The 17626-nt window shown below is 42.4% G+C and overlaps 1 protein-coding gene and 1 long non-coding RNA gene across 2 annotated transcripts in view; one reads left to right on the top strand and one right to left on the bottom strand.

Annotated features, from left to right (window-relative positions):
• Nucleotides 1-17626, bottom strand: part of PDXDC1 (pyridoxal dependent decarboxylase domain containing 1) — a 54979-nt gene that overhangs the window by 13704 nt on the left and 23649 nt on the right. Inside the window, exons 7-15 of the mRNA XM_073362359.1 lie at nt 16487-16555; nt 15499-15577; nt 14309-14393; nt 13432-13480; nt 13229-13330; nt 12882-13007; nt 10173-10223; nt 7856-7919; nt 7347-7435 (exon numbers count right to left, since the gene is read on the bottom strand). Coding sequence (XP_073218460.1) covers nt 7347-7435; nt 7856-7919; nt 10173-10223; nt 12882-13007; nt 13229-13330; nt 13432-13480; nt 14309-14393; nt 15499-15577; nt 16487-16555 — 714 coding nt within the window. The remainder of the gene's footprint in view (nt 1-7346; nt 7436-7855; nt 7920-10172; nt 10224-12881; nt 13008-13228; nt 13331-13431; nt 13481-14308; nt 14394-15498; nt 15578-16486; nt 16556-17626) is intronic.
• LOC140918308 (uncharacterized) lies at nt 1074-2854 on the top strand. The gene is made up of 2 exons (XR_012161140.1): nt 1074-1738; nt 2320-2854. It is a non-coding gene; the product is annotated as an uncharacterized lncRNA (long non-coding RNA).

Below are 17626 nucleotides of genomic sequence, written 5' to 3'. Positions count from 1 at the left end.
AGCCACAAAATTTCTGCCAATTCATGCCAGAGGTACTTTCTATTGTTTTTATTTTGAAAAAATTGCATTTGCCAAGGTTTCTAAGTGGAATTTCATGCCACTCTTGACCCTGAGCATAAATGGGTTATGAAAAATTCAAAAGGAAAGTCAGCTCCTGTTCAACCCACACTAATGCTACATGCTGTCATCAATCAGTGGGATTACGTGTCACAGGGAAGTGTGATGGAAACATGCAGCATAATTTCTCCTTCCTGCTTCCTTGTTTCTCAACTGTCATGTTTCCCAGCTTGGAAAGTTGTCTTTTAGCTCTGCCTCTTGACTTTCTAGTCCAGCTAGATTTCCAGGTGGCTCAAAGCCTCAAAATGGTTAGGGAAACAACTGCAGGTGGGCAGTGGTCAAGGAAGGTCATGGAGTACATAGAGGTGGAAAGACAAAGTAACAGGTGGCAAGGTTCCTGAACCAAATCCCCCTACCTGTGTTCCATTGCATAGGATCCCTAACAGAACCTAGGGCTGCCCTTGTTATTGGGGTCACAAACAGGTTGGGAATTCAAAACAGCTCAAATAATTATTAGAGTATGCATATTTTATGCAATTAGAGAGATGCATTTTCTTAACACGTAATGCAACCCTTGCTCCCACTCTGAATGTGAGGGGAAAAAAGAAGAGGCACACATGAATTCACACAAGGCAAGGCATGAATAAGGAATCTGTTTTGGGTAGGGAAAGAGGGTCCTGACACATTGGTAGTCTTGCTTCCCCCTTCCTCTAGTGCTTGTATAGTAAAAAGACTCGTAAGCTTAGCCCTGGTCTACACTAGGATTTTATGTCGAATTTAGCAGCGTTAAATCGATGTAAACCTGCACCCATCCACACGACGAAGCCCTTTATTTCGACTTAAAGGGCTCTTAAAATTGATTTCCTTACTCCACCCCTGACAAGTGGATTAGCGCTTAAATCGGCCTTGCGGGGTCGAATTTGGGGTACTGTGGACACAATTCGACGGTATTGGCCTCTGGGAGCTATCCCAGAGTGCTCCATTGTGACCGCTTTGGACAGCGCTCTCAACTCAGATGCACTGGCCAGGTAGACAGGAAAAGAACCGCGAACTTTTGAATCTCATTTCTTGTTTGGCCAGCGTGGCAAGCTGCAGGTGACCATGCAGAGCTCATCAGCAGAGGTGACCATGATGGAGTCCCAGAATCGCAAAAGAGCTCCAGCATGGACTGAACGGGAGGTACGGGATCTGATCGCTGTATGGGGAGAGGAATCCGTGCTATTAGAACTCCGTTCCAGTTTTCGAAATGCCAAAACCTTTGTCAAAATCTCCCAGGGCATGAAGGACAGAGGCCATAACAGGGACCCGAAGTAGTGCCGCATGAAACTTAAGGAGCTGAGGCAAGCCTACCAGAAAACCAGAGAGGCGAACGGCCGCTCCGGGTCAGAGCCCCACACATGCCGCTTCTATGATGAGCTGCATGTCATTTTAGGGGGCTCAGCCACCACTACCCCAGCCGTGTTGTTTGACTCCTTCAATGGAGATGGAGGCAACACGGAAGCAGGTTTTGGGGACGATGATGATGATGAGGAGGAGGTTGTAGATAGCTCACAGCAAGCAAGCGGAGAAACCGGTTTTCCCGAAAGCCAGGAACTGTTTCTCACCCTGGACCTGGAGCCAGTACCCCCCGAACCCACCCAAGGCTGCTTCCTGGACCCGGCAGGCGGAGAAGGGACCTCCGGTGAGCGTACCTTTTAAAATACTATACATGGTTTAAAAGCAAGCATGTGAAAGGATTACTTTGCTCTGGCATTCGCGGCTCTCCTGGATGTACTCCCAAAGCCTTTGCAAAAGGTTTCTGGGGAGGGCAGCCTTATTGCGTCCTCCATGGTAGGACACTTTACCACTCCAGGCCAGTAACACGTACTCGGAAATCATTGTACAACAAAGCATTGCAGCGTATGTTTGCTGGCGTTCAAACAACATTCGTTCTTTATCTCTCTGTGTTATCCTCAGGAGAGTGAGATATCATTCATGGTCACCTGGTTGAAATAGGGTGCTTTTCTTCAGGGGACACTCAGAGGAGCCCGTTCCTGCTGGGCTGCTTACCTGTGGCTGAACAGAAATGTTCCCCGCTGTTAGCCACGGGGAGGGAGGAGGGGGTAGCCATGCGGTAGGGGGAAGCAAAATGCGACCTTGTAACGAAAGCACATGTGCTATGTATGTAATGTTAACAGCAAGGTTTACCCTGAAAGAGTGTAGCCACTGTTTTATAAAATGTGTCTTTTTAAATACCGCTGTCCCTTTTTTTTCCTCCACCAGCTGCATGTGTTTCAATAATCACAGGATCTTCTCCTTCCCAGAGGCTAGTGAAGATTAGAAAGAAAAAAAAAAACGCACTCGTGATGAAATGTTCTCTGAGCTCATGCTGTCCTCCCACACTGACAGAGCACAGACGAATGCGTGGAGAAAATAATGTCAGAGTGCAGGAAAGCACAAAATGACCGGGAGGAGAGGTGGCGGGCTGAAGAGAGTAAGTGGCGGGCTGAAGACAGGGCTGAAGCTCAAATGTGGCGGCAGCGTGATGAGAGGAGGCAGGATTCAATGCTGAGGCTGCTGGAGGACCAAACCAGTATGCTCCAGTGTATGGTTGAGCTGCAGCAAAGGCAGCTGGAGCACAGCCACTACAGCCCCTGTGTAACCAACCGCCCTCCTCCCCAAGTTCCATAGCCTCCACACGCAGACGCCCAAGAACGCGGTGGGGGGGCCTCCGGCCAACCAACCACTCCACCACAAAGGATTGCCCAAAAAAAAGAAGGCTGTTATTCAATAAACTTTAAAGTTGTAAACTTTTAAAGTGCTGTGTGGCATTTTCCTTCCCTCCTCCACCACCCCTCCTGGGCTACCTTGGTAGTCATTCCCCTATTTGTGTGATGAATGAATAAAGAATGCATGAATGTGAAGCAACAATGACTTTATTGCCTCTGCAAGCAACGATTAAAGGGAGGAGGGGAGGGTGGTTAGCTTGCAGGGAAGTAGAGTGAACCAAGGGGCGGGGGGTTTCATCAAGGAGAAACAAAGAGAACTTTCACACCGTAGCCTGGCCAGTCATGAAACTGGTTTTCAAAGCTTCTCTGATGTGTACCGCGCCCTCCTGTGCTCTTCTAACTGCCCTGGTGTCTGGCTGCGCATAACCAGCAGCCAGGCGATTTGCCTCAACCTCCCACCCTGCCATAAACGTCTCCTCCTTACTCACAGATATTGTGGAGCACACAGAAGCAGTAATAACAGTGGGAATATTGGTTTCACTGAGGTCTAAGCGAGTCAGTAAACTGCGCCAGCGCGCCTTTAAACGTCCAAATGCACATTCTACCACCATTCTGCACTTGCTCAGCCTGTAGTTGAACAGCTCCTGACTACTATCCAGGCTGCCTGTGTACAGCTTCATGAGCCATGGCATTAAGGGGTAGGCTGGGTCCCCAAGGATACATATAGGCATTTCAACGTCCCCAACAGTTATTTTCTGGTCTGGGAATAAAGTCCCTTCCTGCAGCTTTTGAAACAGACCAGAGTTCCTGAAGATGCGAGCGTCATGTACCATGGCCATGCCACGTTGATGTTGGTGAAACGTCCCTTGTGATCCACCAGAGCTTGCAGCACTATTGAAAAGTACCCCTTGCGGTTTATGTACTCGCCGGCTTGGTGCTCCAGTGCCAAGATAGGGATATGGGTTCCGTCTATGACCCCACCACAGTTAGGGAATCCCATTGCAGCAAAGCCATCCAATATGACCTGCACATTTCCCAGGGTCACTATCCTTGATATCAGCAGATCTTTGATTGCGTGGGCTATTTGCATCACAGCAGCTCCAACAGTAGATTTGCCCACTCCAAATTGATTCCCAACTGACCGGTAGCTGTCTGGTGTTGCAAGCTTCCACAGGGCTATCGCCACTCGCTTCTCAACTGTGAGGGCTGCTCTCATCTTGGTATTCATGCGCTTCAGGGCAGGGGAAAGCAAGTCACAAAGTTCCATGAAAGTGCCCCTACGCATGCGAAAATTTCGTAGCCACTGGGAATCGTCCCAGACCTGCAACACTATGCGGTCCCACCAGTCTGTGCTTGTTTCCCGAGCCCAGAATCTGCGTTCCACAGCAAGAACCTGACGCATTAGCACCATGATGCATGCATTGGCACGGCCCATGCTTTCAGAGAAATCTGTGTCCATGTCCTGATCACTCACGTGACCGTGCTGACGTCACCTCCTTGCCCGGTATCGCTTTGCCAGGTTCTGGTGCTGCATATACAGCTGGATAATGCGTGTGGTGTTTAATGTGCTCCTAATTGCCAAAGTGAGCTGAGTGGCCTCCATGTTTGCCTTGGTATGGCGTCTGCCAGGAAAAAGGTGCGGAACGATTGTCTGCCATTGCTCTGACGGAGGGAGGGGCGACTGACGACATGGCTTACAGGGTTGGCTTCAGGGAGCTAAAAATTAACAAAGGGGGTGGCTTTACATCAAGGAGTATTTCAGGCAGGACTTCACGGAGGGTTCCAATAAGAAATGGTGCACCTAAGTTATTGTTCTTATTGGAAAAATGAGGTTAGTCTGGCCTCTGATTGATACATGGCTAGATTTACCTTGCTGCACCTTCTCTGTGAGTGACTGCAGTGTGACCTAGAGGAATGAGTCCCCTAGACAGGGGAGGGGGGGAAGCAAATGAGTACAAAACAAATCTGGTCTATTTCTTGTTTTGATCCACTCTATCTTTTACATTTTTGGTTTAGCAGACGGTGCAGAAGGACTGCAAGCCATCCACATCTCATGGCTGCTCAGCAGAAGACGGTGCAATACGACTGCTAGCCATCCTCATCTCTTGCCTGCCCGGCAGAAGATGGTGCAATATGACTGCTAGCCCATCCCCATCTCTTGCCTGCCCGGCAGAAGATGGTACAGTATGACTGCTAGCAATCCGTATTGCCTGCCTGCTCACCATAAGACGGTTCAATAGGACTGACTGCAGGACTAAAGAGAATGACCTGGTCAAGTCACTCCAAACTTAGTCCCTGCGCCCATGTCTATCCAGGCGCTCCCAGCCGACGTGGCCAGGAGCACCTCGGACATGACGATGATGGCTACCAGTCATATTGCACCGTCTGCTGCCAGAAGGCAATGGGTTGCTGCTACTGTGTAGCAATGCAGTACTGTGTCTGCCAGCACCCAGGAGACATACTGTGTCAGTTACCTGAGTGGGCTCCGTGCTTGCCGTGGTATGGCGTCTGCACAGGTAACTCAGGAAAAAAGGCGCGAAACGATTGTCTGCCCTTGCTTTCACGGAGGGAGGGAGGGAACGGGGGTCTGACGATATGTACCCAGAACCACCCGCGACAATGTTTTAGCCCCATCAGGCATTGGGATCTCAACCCAGAATTCCAATGGGCAGCGGAGACTGCGGGAACTGTGGGATAGCCACCCACAGTGCAACACTCCGGAAGTCGACGCTAGCCTCGGTACTGTGGAAGCACTCTGCCGAGTTACTGCACTTAATGCACTTAGAGCATTTTCTGTGGGGACACACACACTCGAATATATAAAACCGATTTCTAAAAAACCGACTTCTATAAATTCGACCTGATTTAGTAGTGTAGACATACCCTTAGACTGGAGTAAGGAAGTACAGTTACTTAAAGTTGTCCTGATTAACGCTGTTTCATTGTTACATTGCGGATCAATTAGAGAACATGCTCGTTTAAAGTTGCGCAATGCTCCCTTATAATGTTGTTTGGCAGCCGCCTACTTTGTTCACTGCTTGCAGAAAGAGCAGCCCATTGGAGCTAGCTAGTGGGGGCTTGTAACCAGGGTGCACCGGCAGCCTCCCATCAGCTTCCCGCTCCCCTAAGTTCCCTGTGTAGCAGCTGGCCAGCAGGCTATCAACTGCCAACAGTTTAGCTGTCCCTTCTGCCACTGCCCTCTGCCTTGGAGCTGCTCCTGGAGCCTCCTGCTTGCTGTGTGTGTGGGGGCGGGAAAGAAGAGCGGGGGGGTTAATATCAGGGTGTCCCCCTCCCCCCTGCTCCTGCCCCCCACTTACCCCATCTCCATAGAGCAGGGGGAAACACGACAGGGCTCAGGATAGAGGGAGCTTGCTAGCAGCAGCTGCTGTCTCAACTTGCTGATCTACTTAAAAAGGCAATGTACTTAGAGTGGAGTCAGCATATTTAAAGGGGCAATGCGCATCTCTCACACACTCACACGCAGGGTGTGCGTCTCTGTCTGCCATACTGTCTCCTCTCCCGCCATTTGTGCTTCCTCGTAGAGTGTGAGCTACATTAACAACGATGTGTTAACCCTTGAGGGCTCAGCCGAGTGCTTGTTCATCATTTAGCAGCAAGGCATTCCCTGGGAAATATCCCACGCTCTTATTTCACCACCTCAACCAAATTTCACAATCATCATTGCTGTGTACGGTATCTATCTATCTATCTATATATAGTCTTTTGTCTGATGAAAAAAAATTCTCTGGAACCTAACCCCCCCCTATTTACATTAATTCTTATTGGGAAATTGGATTCACTTAACATCGTTTCGCTTAAAGTCACATTTTTCAGGAACATAACTACAACGTTAAGTGAGGAGTTACTGCAGATAGAAAGTTTCAAAGATTGAGTGGAAACTGACATTTCAAATGGATGTCAAAAGTAAATCAGCTGATCTTGCAGTAGTTCTTGATGTGTCAAAATTACTAGTAAGCAGTTTAACACCTTAAATTTTAGCTTACTCCACTTCTGAGCAGTAGAAACCTGGACAAGTTTTTGTGGCAAGAGGGAGGAGACACTCACTCCTCTCCTAGGATATTGGACTCCCTAATATAGGACATCCCTCATCTCCCAAAAGTACCAATTTAAAATGGAGACATATCTGTTGCAAAGTAAATGCAATGTAACTCTCAGATCTGCACTTTTTTTTTTTAAAATGCCTGAGGAAAAACTAAATTTATTTAATCTTAGTGGCCTAAAAAAAAAACAAAAAAAACCACACACCTCTTGAGGTATGCAAGAGTTAAAAGAATCAATGTTTTCATCAGAGTTTAAAATTCAGAATAATTATTTTGTACCTTAAAAACACATGAAAGACACCGGGTTGCCAGTGCTTCAGACCAAAACCATCTTTTTTAATCCCAAAAACTCTCCGGGCTGATTTCACATAGGATACCAAATAGCCATTGGGTGGCAAGTGTTATCAGTCACTACTGACCTAGTCTGTTCTAGGTTATATATTCCCTGAGCCACCCAATCATCCTCCGTTTTACAGATCATTCATTTTAGTTCTTAAAAGAAATGAACCTCAAATCTTACCCACTGATTGAAGGTGTCACAAATATGTCTCTCATTGCTGGTTATAGGGTGTTGAATTGAAGATGCCAGTCCAGCATGTAGCATCTGATCTGAACCCAAAGAGACAAAAATCGCAGAGACAGAGTTTCATTTATTTAATTAAAGCAAAAGGCAGTATTTTTAGACAAACAACATTTTTATGAAATTTTATGAAATCTAAGAAAATTAAACTCTATTTGACCTCAAAAGGGTAAACGTGGGATTTTAAAAGATGTCATTCCAAAAGCAATTATAGCATTGAAATGTATGTATTCCAACAATTTGTAATCACCTTCCATTGTTTCAATGCAATGGAACTTTGCAACAAGAGTACAATTTATGAGGTGGTTCAAACCACTGCTGTATAAACAAAACTTGTTTTATGTTCAGACTAATAAGAAAAAGTGCACAATGTAATGTATTTAATAAAACTAAAAGTTTCTTGAATTAATAGATCTGAAACCATCACGTTTTGTCTATAAATTACACACCTATATTTGGAAGTTCCAGGGAAAACTTGAATACCACTACAGGAGAGCTAAGTTCATCTTCAACCTAAAAATGGAATTAAAAAATCCATGGTGTTATGAAAACACTTAAAACAGCTTTATTGTTGTAGGTACAAAACTGACAGTAGAGACCGCCACATCATTTGGTTTTGTCAGTATTAACAATGTTCTAGTTTCCATAATGTTTTGACTCAGTAATAACAAAAAATTAGATCATAAAACTGTGTGTAAATGATCTGGAAAAAGAGGTAAACAGTGAGGTGGCAAAGTTTGCACACAATACAAAATTACTCGAGATAGTTAAGTCCAAAGCAGACCGCAAAGAGTTACAAAGGGATCTCACAAAACTCAGTAACAAAATGGCAGATGTTGATAAGTGCAAAGTAATGCACACTGGAAAACATAATCCCAACTATACATACAAAATGATGGAGGCTGAACTAGCTGTTACCACTCAAGAAAGAGATCTTGGAGTCATTGTGGATAGTTCTCTGAAAACTTCCGCTGAATGCAGAGCAGCAGTCAAAAAAGCAGAATGTTAGGAACCATTAGGAAAGGGATAGATAATAAAATAATAAATATGCCACTATATAAATCTATGGTACACCCATACCTTGAATACTGCATGTGGTTCTGGTTGCCCCATCTCAAAAAAGGTATGTATTAGAAATGGAAAAGGTACAGAGAAGGGCAAGAAAAATGATTAGGGATATGGAACAGCTTCCATATGAGGAGAGATTAAAAAGAGACTATTCAGCTTGAAAAAGAGTCTACCAAGGGGGGATGTGACCAAGATCTGTAAAATCATAAATGGTGTGGAGAAAGTGAAAGTGTTATTTACTCCTTCACGTAACACAAGAACCATGGATCACCAATGAAATTCATAAGCAGCAGGTTTAAAACAAACAAAAGGAAGTACTACACACAATATGATCAAGCTGTGGTACTCAATGCCAGGGGATTTTGTGAAGCCCAAAAGTATGACTAGGTTCAAAAAAAGTACTAGATAAATTCATGAAGGATAGGTCCATCAATGGCTATTAGCCAAGATGGTCAGGGATACAAACCCAAGCTCTGGGTGCCCCTAAGCCTCTGACTGCCAGATGCTGGGACTAAACGACAGGGGATGGATCACTTGATAATTGCCTTGTTCTGTTCATTCCCTCTGAATGCATCTGGCATTGGCCATTGTTAGAAGACAGGTTACTGGGCTAGTTGGACCCTTGGTCTAACCTAGTACAGCCACTCTTATAGTCTCAATATATACACAAACATAGCAAAGTAAACTACCTCTCACATAAAAAGGGATTTTATTCTATTTCAGTTACAGTAGTTACACACAACTGAATTTCGGGCACTATAAAGTGAAAAATGTGAATACATTCACTGACAGGCATTTAATTTTTTTTTTAAATAGCTTTAACTCTTCCTTGGTGCTCTATGAGCAAAGTTTCTTGCATAAATCTCTCTGAATAGATAATTGAGTTGTTCAGTGACATAAGTAGAAGCTATCAAGAACATAAATGGGGGAAGGTGGAATGGCTACAGTGGATCTCCGTAACTGATGAGTTCTAAAAGATTATTTTCACAAATGAAATTACTTTGTCACTCACAGTGATTTGTGGTCATTTGTTTTCCAAGAAAACGAGTGTGAATACAGTATTTATTCTAATATACAGAGGGTCGGATCAATAAAAATATCTGTTGAATAGGGCATCTTTTCGACTGAAACTGGATTAGAAGCAGCTGCATTAGAGATAACTAATTTAAAAACTAGAATGTTCAATTAAGATCAGCGGGGTTTTTTTTTTTTTAAACAAACATCACTCTCTTGTATCATAACACCCTCACAGCAAGACAACTACTTTGTCTACAGATGTAAGAACATCCACACTATACCAACATCTGGCCAGGGTGCTGCTAAATTCATAGTCAAGAATGAATTTCAAATATAAAAAAGTGCACCATAAAAAATATTGAGTAAGTTTTAATACATTAAGCGCTATTCAGCAACACAGAGGCAGCCTCTGAGCATTATATCCATAGCTTGTGTGTGCGTAGAGAGAAACAGCAATGGGACAAGGAATACAATCTAGGGACCAAGTCCTGCTATATGCAACTAAATTTATACAATTCCATTGACACTTTAAGGGGTAATTTCAGTAGTCAAAATGATACCACCACGACCAAGGCTGTGGGTAGGGTCACACATTTTTTAAGATAATTTGTTTCACAAAAATTTTGATATTTAATAACCACCAGTTGCTAAACTACTCCAAGTATTAAAGGCATGTTGTACCGAAGTTTTAATGAAATCCATGTTCTTCAAGTTTTCCAGCAACCTCTGACTCTAAAGAACAAAGAATAAAAAACAAAGATTTTTTGGTTTGAAATTACTTTTCATGGACAGAGACAACATTAACTCAACTTCCGTAAGTGTGAGCTTACATTTACAAAGTTTAAAGTTAGGATGCTACAAACAATAATCTTTGTCTAATTAATATTACTAATATCATGGAATTTCAACAGTATATTATTTAGGAAAATGGTTTATTGTAGGACTCAAACATGTGCATATATGTATACACCTAAGCTTTGTAGATAAAATTTACATTTTATTTAGTCCGTTCAAAAGACTGTGGATGTATAAATTCCCACATACTAATGGGAGAAATTACTACCTATGGACTACAGTCAGCCTGCGGATGCATGTATACAGCTCCCATTAACTTCAACTGGGCATTAAACACCTGAGAAGAATTAGCATCTACGTGAAGAATAGAGGAAGTAGTAGTATAATAATCTATCGGTTATGGTTAAGGCTATGTTTTAGTCACGGGTATTTTTAGTAAAAGTCACAGACAGTAAACAAAAATTCACAGCCCATGCATGACCTGTCCATGACTTTTACTATATACCCCTAAAACCTGGGGGGTGGGGCTGCCGCGAGTGCTCGGGGAGGGTAGCCCGGATGTTGGGGGGCAGGGGCTGGCGGGCTGCGGGTCCCCTGCTGGTGCTGGAGTGGGGGCATGCGGCCAGCTGCGTGGGAACCCAGCCGGTGCTGGGGGGGGGCGGGGGAGGGTAAGGGGGCAGGCAGCAGTGCATGGCCCAGGACCCCCACTGGTGCTGTGAGGGGTAGCAGGCTCCCAACCTTGGTCCACACCTCCCCTGCACAGTAGCAGCAGAGTTTGGGTGTGGGAGGGGGCAGGGGCACGGGACAAGATGAGGCAGGCTCTGAGTGGTGCTTACCTGGGGGGCTCCCCGGAAGCGGCGACATCCCCCTTGCTTAGGTCCTAGGCACCTCCATCCAGAGCACTGGTTTTGCAGCTCCCATTGGCTGGGAACTGTGGCCAATAGTAGCTGCGGGGGTGGTGCCTGCAGGTGGAGGCAGCACGCAGAGCTGCATGGCCACGCCTCCACCTAGGACCTGAGCGAGGGGGATGTTGCTGCTTCCACGGAGCCCCCCCAGGTAAGCGCTGCTCATAGCCTGCCTCACCCTGTCCTATGCCCCAACCCCATGCCCCCTCCCACACCCAAACTCTGCTGCTGGGGGTGGGGCGGGCACGGTGGCCTGAGACTGCCGCAGCAGTGACCGGTGCGACTGGTGCAGGGGCTGCCTGAGCTGCCCCTGAGCCAGGTGCACCAGCTGCTGCAAAAAGTCATGGAGGTCATGGAAAGGCACGGAATCCGTGACCTCCGTGACAAAGTTGCAACCTTGGTTATGGTCAAATATTATACATGAGAGAGACTGTCTAGCACACATTACTGTGAATCTCATTGAAGAGCTATAACTTCCAAACAGTTCTTCCCACTTCATTTAAAAAACCCTCAGTACTTCCATTTGGAACCCCTTGTCTCAGTGATTTATAAATTACTATTTATTATTTCCATTACAGTAAGCCTAGAGACCCTCATTGTGCGAGGCTCTGTACAAATACATAGTAAGAGACCTTTCTATACCCTGAACAGCATATGTTCTAAATAGAAAACACAAAGGATGGGGGACAGGATTTACTGATGGGGAATTGAGGCACAGAGATTAAGTGACTTGCCTAAGGTCACATAGGAAGTCTGTGGCATCGCCAGGCACCAAACCTTTTAAGTCCCAATCCAGTGCATAAAACAAAAGGCCATCCTTCCTTTAAAAGTAAAAATACTCAAGGGCTGCCTTGAAAGTAAACTTTACAACCAATTTTAGAAATCTGATTTGATTCCATATCCTCTGGGTAAGTTTTCAGTCTGAAAGGATCCCACTACATCTTTAGATTCCTTTAAATAGTTTTGATAACCAAACTGCTTCTTAAACAATGTCCAACAACAACAAAAAATGTAAAACCTATAAACGCCTACCTGAGTCCTTTTCTAGTGGGCATATTAAGGCGATGCCTTACTGCAAAAAGTGGTGTTTTTTACCTTGAGATAGCGATCTCAATGCAAAATCCTAGTGGAGACAGGAGATGGGTAGTTTTTATCTCAGCGTATCTAGTCAAGGTCTACCCCATACTCCTCACCTGGGTTTTTACCTTGATGTAGCTAGTCAGGGTAAAAACTACCCATAACCTATATCCACTAGGATTTCCCATTGTAATTCCTAACTTTCCTCTCTCCCCGCAAAGACGACATACCCGAAAAAGAATGCCAATACTGTAGCTGTCAACATGGCTGGTCTTAGTATAGTATGCAGTAATATAACACCTTCAGAATATTTGGTAACAATTCTTGCTTTATTTCAGATCCGCTGCACTTGTTTCTGAGATGCTTCATCATATTCAGAGATGCATTTAAAATGGTTATCAAAGTGCTCTTAAATAAAGAGGTGAGTAACTATACAGTGCTATTCATGCCCAGATGACAGTAACCAAACCAGACACTGCCATTTAAACTAAATTTTTGTCTGGAGAATGAACTTATTCAAGTAAGATGGTAGAAAGATCCTTAATAAGAACCCCCTGCCCACTCTCAGAAAAGCAAAAGTTTGCATATCATTTGAAGACGAACTACTTCTTACCAGCTGAGATGCATGCTTTATTCTCTCAACAATCCCATCATGTCCCAGGTACTGCAAGGATAGCCACAGGGGCAGGGCACGGAGTTTCTCTACTGGCTGACTTGATGTTAGGCCTGCAGCTAAGGACTAAAGGCAAGAAAGAATACTGTCACTGAATAACTAAAATTTCAACACAATCTGATCATTCTAACGCTATGAAAGGACAAAACGTGTCACAACATTAACAGAAGGATCTTTTGCAACTTATTGTTTCTTTAGGCATCTATAAGGAACAAAGAATCAGGTCATGGTTGCAGTTTTGAAGTCTCTAGTATTTAAATGTTCATTCAAAAAAAAGTCAAAGCTACCAAAGAAGGATCCTCATGTCTGTAGAGTGTCACTGCAGGTACTGCTGGGAGACCCAACCAGGAACCCAGAGTAAGAGTCATGCTGTCACATTTTGTTGCAGCCTAAAGAAAAAACATTCAAGTTTATTATGGGCCACCTACATTTTAATTATGTAACAACTTTAAAGTCTAGAGCATTATACTTATGATACACCAGTACATACCAGTACTGAAGAGGAGACATAACCTAATGCCAAAGTTGCCAAATTCACTCTGGAAAGGAAAACAGTCTTAGCTAAATTAATTATTTACAGCTTTTCTTCAACTAAAAGGTAGCGTTTTCATGCAGTTGTATAAAAGGAGGTCATTGTTGTTCATGTATTTTTTACTGCACATACAGTAGAGACTGCAATTTAATATTCCAGAATTCAGACAACTAAAATTTCATTTTAGTCTAGATATCAGTCCAACTTTTTAGAAATATTAATCCGTCCTGTGCTAATCATACTTCATCAGTAGCATTCTGTCAATGATTTATAGCATGCCATAAATGTATGGTACACAATTGCATATAGTGGTAGCTCAGGCCAAATAGGTAACAGGCTTTGCTCTGAAGGCCTCGTAGTCTAAAAGCAGGGGCTCCTCTAATAACACTACTTATGCCGTTATTCCTGTTCTAAATCATGCTACCTATTACACCAGTTTCCTTAGCCACCACATGTCCTCTACTCCTCTAAATCTCATCTCTTAAAGCACTCCAGCCTCCCTTCACTTCTTCAGTAATCCCTATGAACTGTTACCTTATGTCTTGTCCAAGCACTTCAAAGCAAGGGCAGGCTACTCACATCTATATACTGACTCCATGCCGAGTAATTACATATACATGAATAACCTTTTGCAACAAAAAGTGACATCTGCAGGGCTCTACACTTTGTAGAGTGGCAAATTTATGTTGGCATATAAAACATTTAATAATGGCAAAACATGCAGAGTCAGCTGTGGCCATTAGAGTATGTTAGCTATGGAATTAAAAGTTGCTCCATTATCGGAAGTTTCATTAGTGAATATGATTACACAAGAAAGAAGTCTCAAGTTCTGTACCCTTCTACATGTAGCCACATGTTATACTGCTCACAGAGTTCTTTCAGTCGCCCAAGTTTGTCTGTATGACCTGCTCCTGGCGTACCTGAATTAAAAGGAAAGAAAAGTCACTTTAAATATCAGATGTGTAAGTCAGCAAACAAACTTTGATTGTGCATTTAACTCTAGATCTACATTAGTAAATAACTCCAAATAGTGTTTAAAAGGTCACCTGCAGGGAGGGAAGAAGTTTGGTGTCCTCTTTTTTTTTTTAAATTAATAAATTAGAAATTCAAGTCTTATCTTCTTGATGGACTCATGAAGAAGTGAAGAGAGAGATCATGCAATTAGGACATTGGATACCATGGAAGTTCAACGTGATTGACTGAGAATGTGATTTTTATTCATAGTATTTAAAGCTCTGTTTTCTTCTTATCTATGTAATTAAAAGTACTTGGGAGCAGGGCTTTGGAGCTGTGCTCCGGCTCCGCTCCAGCTCCAGGAAAAAACCTGCAGCTCCACTGCTCCAGAGCTGCTCTGCAGGCTCTGCTCCAAAGCCCTGCTTGGGAGACTAGATGTCATAAGCATTCAAAAACGCAGCCATTGTGATTAAAAAAAGTTCAATACACCTAATTCATCAAAGAACAACCTTGCCAAAATAAAGAAAACGCCTATTATTTCTAAAGGGAAAAAGCAAACACAGCACTTTCTTCCCACCTCCACTTACCAAAAAAACAACAAAAAAAACCACCCACAACCCTCTTTCCTCACTAAAGAAGAATTTAGATGTTTGCTCAATTATTCATTCAGAGAAAGTTAATTTTTGAATGTAATGGCATGTACAACACGATAGAAAGGTTCTTGGTCAGCTCCAGAATCCCATTTTTCAAAAGCTAAGCTATGCTCACTAAGGAGCAAACTGCGGCGCTCTAAGTCATGCAAGCATGCCCGCGGACATAAACAGAACTACTTTTATGAGTAAGTTCTCATGAATGGTAATAACATTGTACAATCTGGTCCTAAGTCACTCCTTTAAATAACTTCTTGGACAGCTAAATATTATGCAGTCACTATGATATTCTGTATCAAGAAACCAATGATCTACTCTAACACAAGTCATCAATATTATCTACAATTCCAAATTCTAAAAAAAAAAAAAAAAAAAAAATTTCTAGGATACTGTTTTATTCCTATCTGCTCAGGATACTTACCAGCATTGGCCACGAGTAATAGTGGCAGCTTTCCAGATTCAATATCGTCTTTAATCAGTCTGTCCAATAAAGCAACATCCTGTCACAAATAAGAAAAAAATATAAACACTGCATTAGACAGACAGTACATAATATGTTCCCGTTGAACTGGAAAATTGGGGTTTCTAAAAGTAGCATAGGATAGTATCCTGACATTTTAAAAGCTGATCCACTGATTAAATTCTTAATACCTTGTTGTCTGAATTTACGATTTCCCCATTTCCACATAGCCACAAAGACAAAATAAGTCAAATACACCATAAATACACAGATAAAGTAGGTGCTTTTAAATTCAGAGTTTTGAATTTACACTGGACATAATTCTACTGAAGAAAACTATTTAATTTATACTCCTTCTCTTAAGAAGCATAGACTCAACAGTACTTTCCAATGCTACAAGTTCAGAATGTCTTTCTATTGACTTCAATGGGAGTTATATTGGATCCTCATATACTTAGGGTTCTTCTTTCAACTCTAAAAATCAGGCTTTTTTTTGTAACACAAACTTCCGCGGACTTTTATCTGTGTGAATCTATTAAAACACAAGGAAAAGTTTAATCATTCATCACAATGGCATACACAGCAACAAAAAGAAGTTTAGTGTTCAAGCCTAAACTTCTCCTTTAAAAATTTACCTCAGAGGGTCTACATATATCCAGGGTTTCAAAACTAGAAAGCCCTTACTGACTGCACCAAAATACATACTGCAGATAATAAGTACAGAGTTCAGGATACAAGTGCTACACGTATTTCTGATTTCATTACATTTAAGAGATTAAGGCCAATTAATAGCCAATGTTCTGTTACATCTACACCGAGAAAGCTCAGAGGATGAAAAAGTCAAACATTCACCACTCTTTCCTAACAACATTCTCAAATCACTCCTTAATAAGCCTTCTTCAAAGCAAAAAGAAAAGGTCAGTTTAAAAAGACAATGCCCAAAACTTACCATCTGATGTTGGGATCCAAACATGGTGTTACAAGGCACGCGGCACATACATGAAAGGGGCAACCCAAGCTGCAATGAGAAAGATGGAATTTGAACAACTCACACATGATTTATGTTACTTATTTAAACTGCTCACAAAAATACAAGGAGGAATAAAAAAAAGCCACTGAAAGAAGCAAACACATAGTGACAGAGGCTCTGCTACCAGTGATTTTCCTTGCATTTTAAAAATGAGTTTTCTGCTAGAACTTATGATCAGACTAAGAGTGGAGAAAAGGAAGAGAGTGAGACCACTGTAAAGTAACAAAACAGTTGTAAAATAACAGTTAGTTTTTAACATGAGTAAGTGGAAGTAGACAATAAGTCAAACCTGGACATTTTTCAGAGTTTGTATCTTGTATCAGGGCACAGATAAAACACTAATCTTCACCAGGGAAATGAGGCTGCTCACAGTGGACTCAATCCTGTCCAGCGCAGAGCAATTTGGCCTTAATCCAGCAAACGTTTAAGCACATGAGTAGTCCTATAGGTGGTGTGTGTATATATATTCACTTATGCAAAATTATTATTGCATAGTAGAGAGTTAAGACAAGAAATTTTCATACAATTTATGCTATATATTGCATGTATTTTTACAACATGCTGTTGTATATAATGTCAGCCTTTTTTCAAAGATTAAATTTCAAAAACACAAATTTCTCTTACTCAGGACCTATCTACAAGCTTGCTATTCCAAGTAAAAATTCAGTGACATTACTTTTTCCTAGGAATATTTTTCTGCATCCAAGTTCTTTGAAAAAATTAAAGTTCAACAGTAAATTGAGACATCTTTCACTAACACTTTAGTGATAATACAATTTCAAACAAGAAGCTCGTCATGTAAAAGAAAATGATTATTATACTGAAATGTCTACATGAAACCAGGAACAATCACGCTTTAAAAAAAAAAAAAGAAGATATCAGATACAATTGTTTCATATGAAAAGTTCAGAAAATTCCTCTTTACAACTCTCACATCACTACTGCTGGAATATAAAAACTGTGTGCAATCAGAGATCATCATCTTGCTGTCTAGATGAATATTGTAAACTAGAACCCTATAGCTCCATTCTGGGCTATTTAAGTTTATTCCCAATATAT

Source organism: Lepidochelys kempii, chromosome 10 (assembly GCF_965140265.1).
Source record: "Lepidochelys kempii isolate rLepKem1 chromosome 10, rLepKem1.hap2, whole genome shotgun sequence".
In the NCBI taxonomy this organism is placed as follows: domain Eukaryota; kingdom Metazoa; phylum Chordata; order Testudines; family Cheloniidae; genus Lepidochelys; species Lepidochelys kempii.
This window is presented reverse-complemented; position numbering and strand designations above follow the sequence as displayed.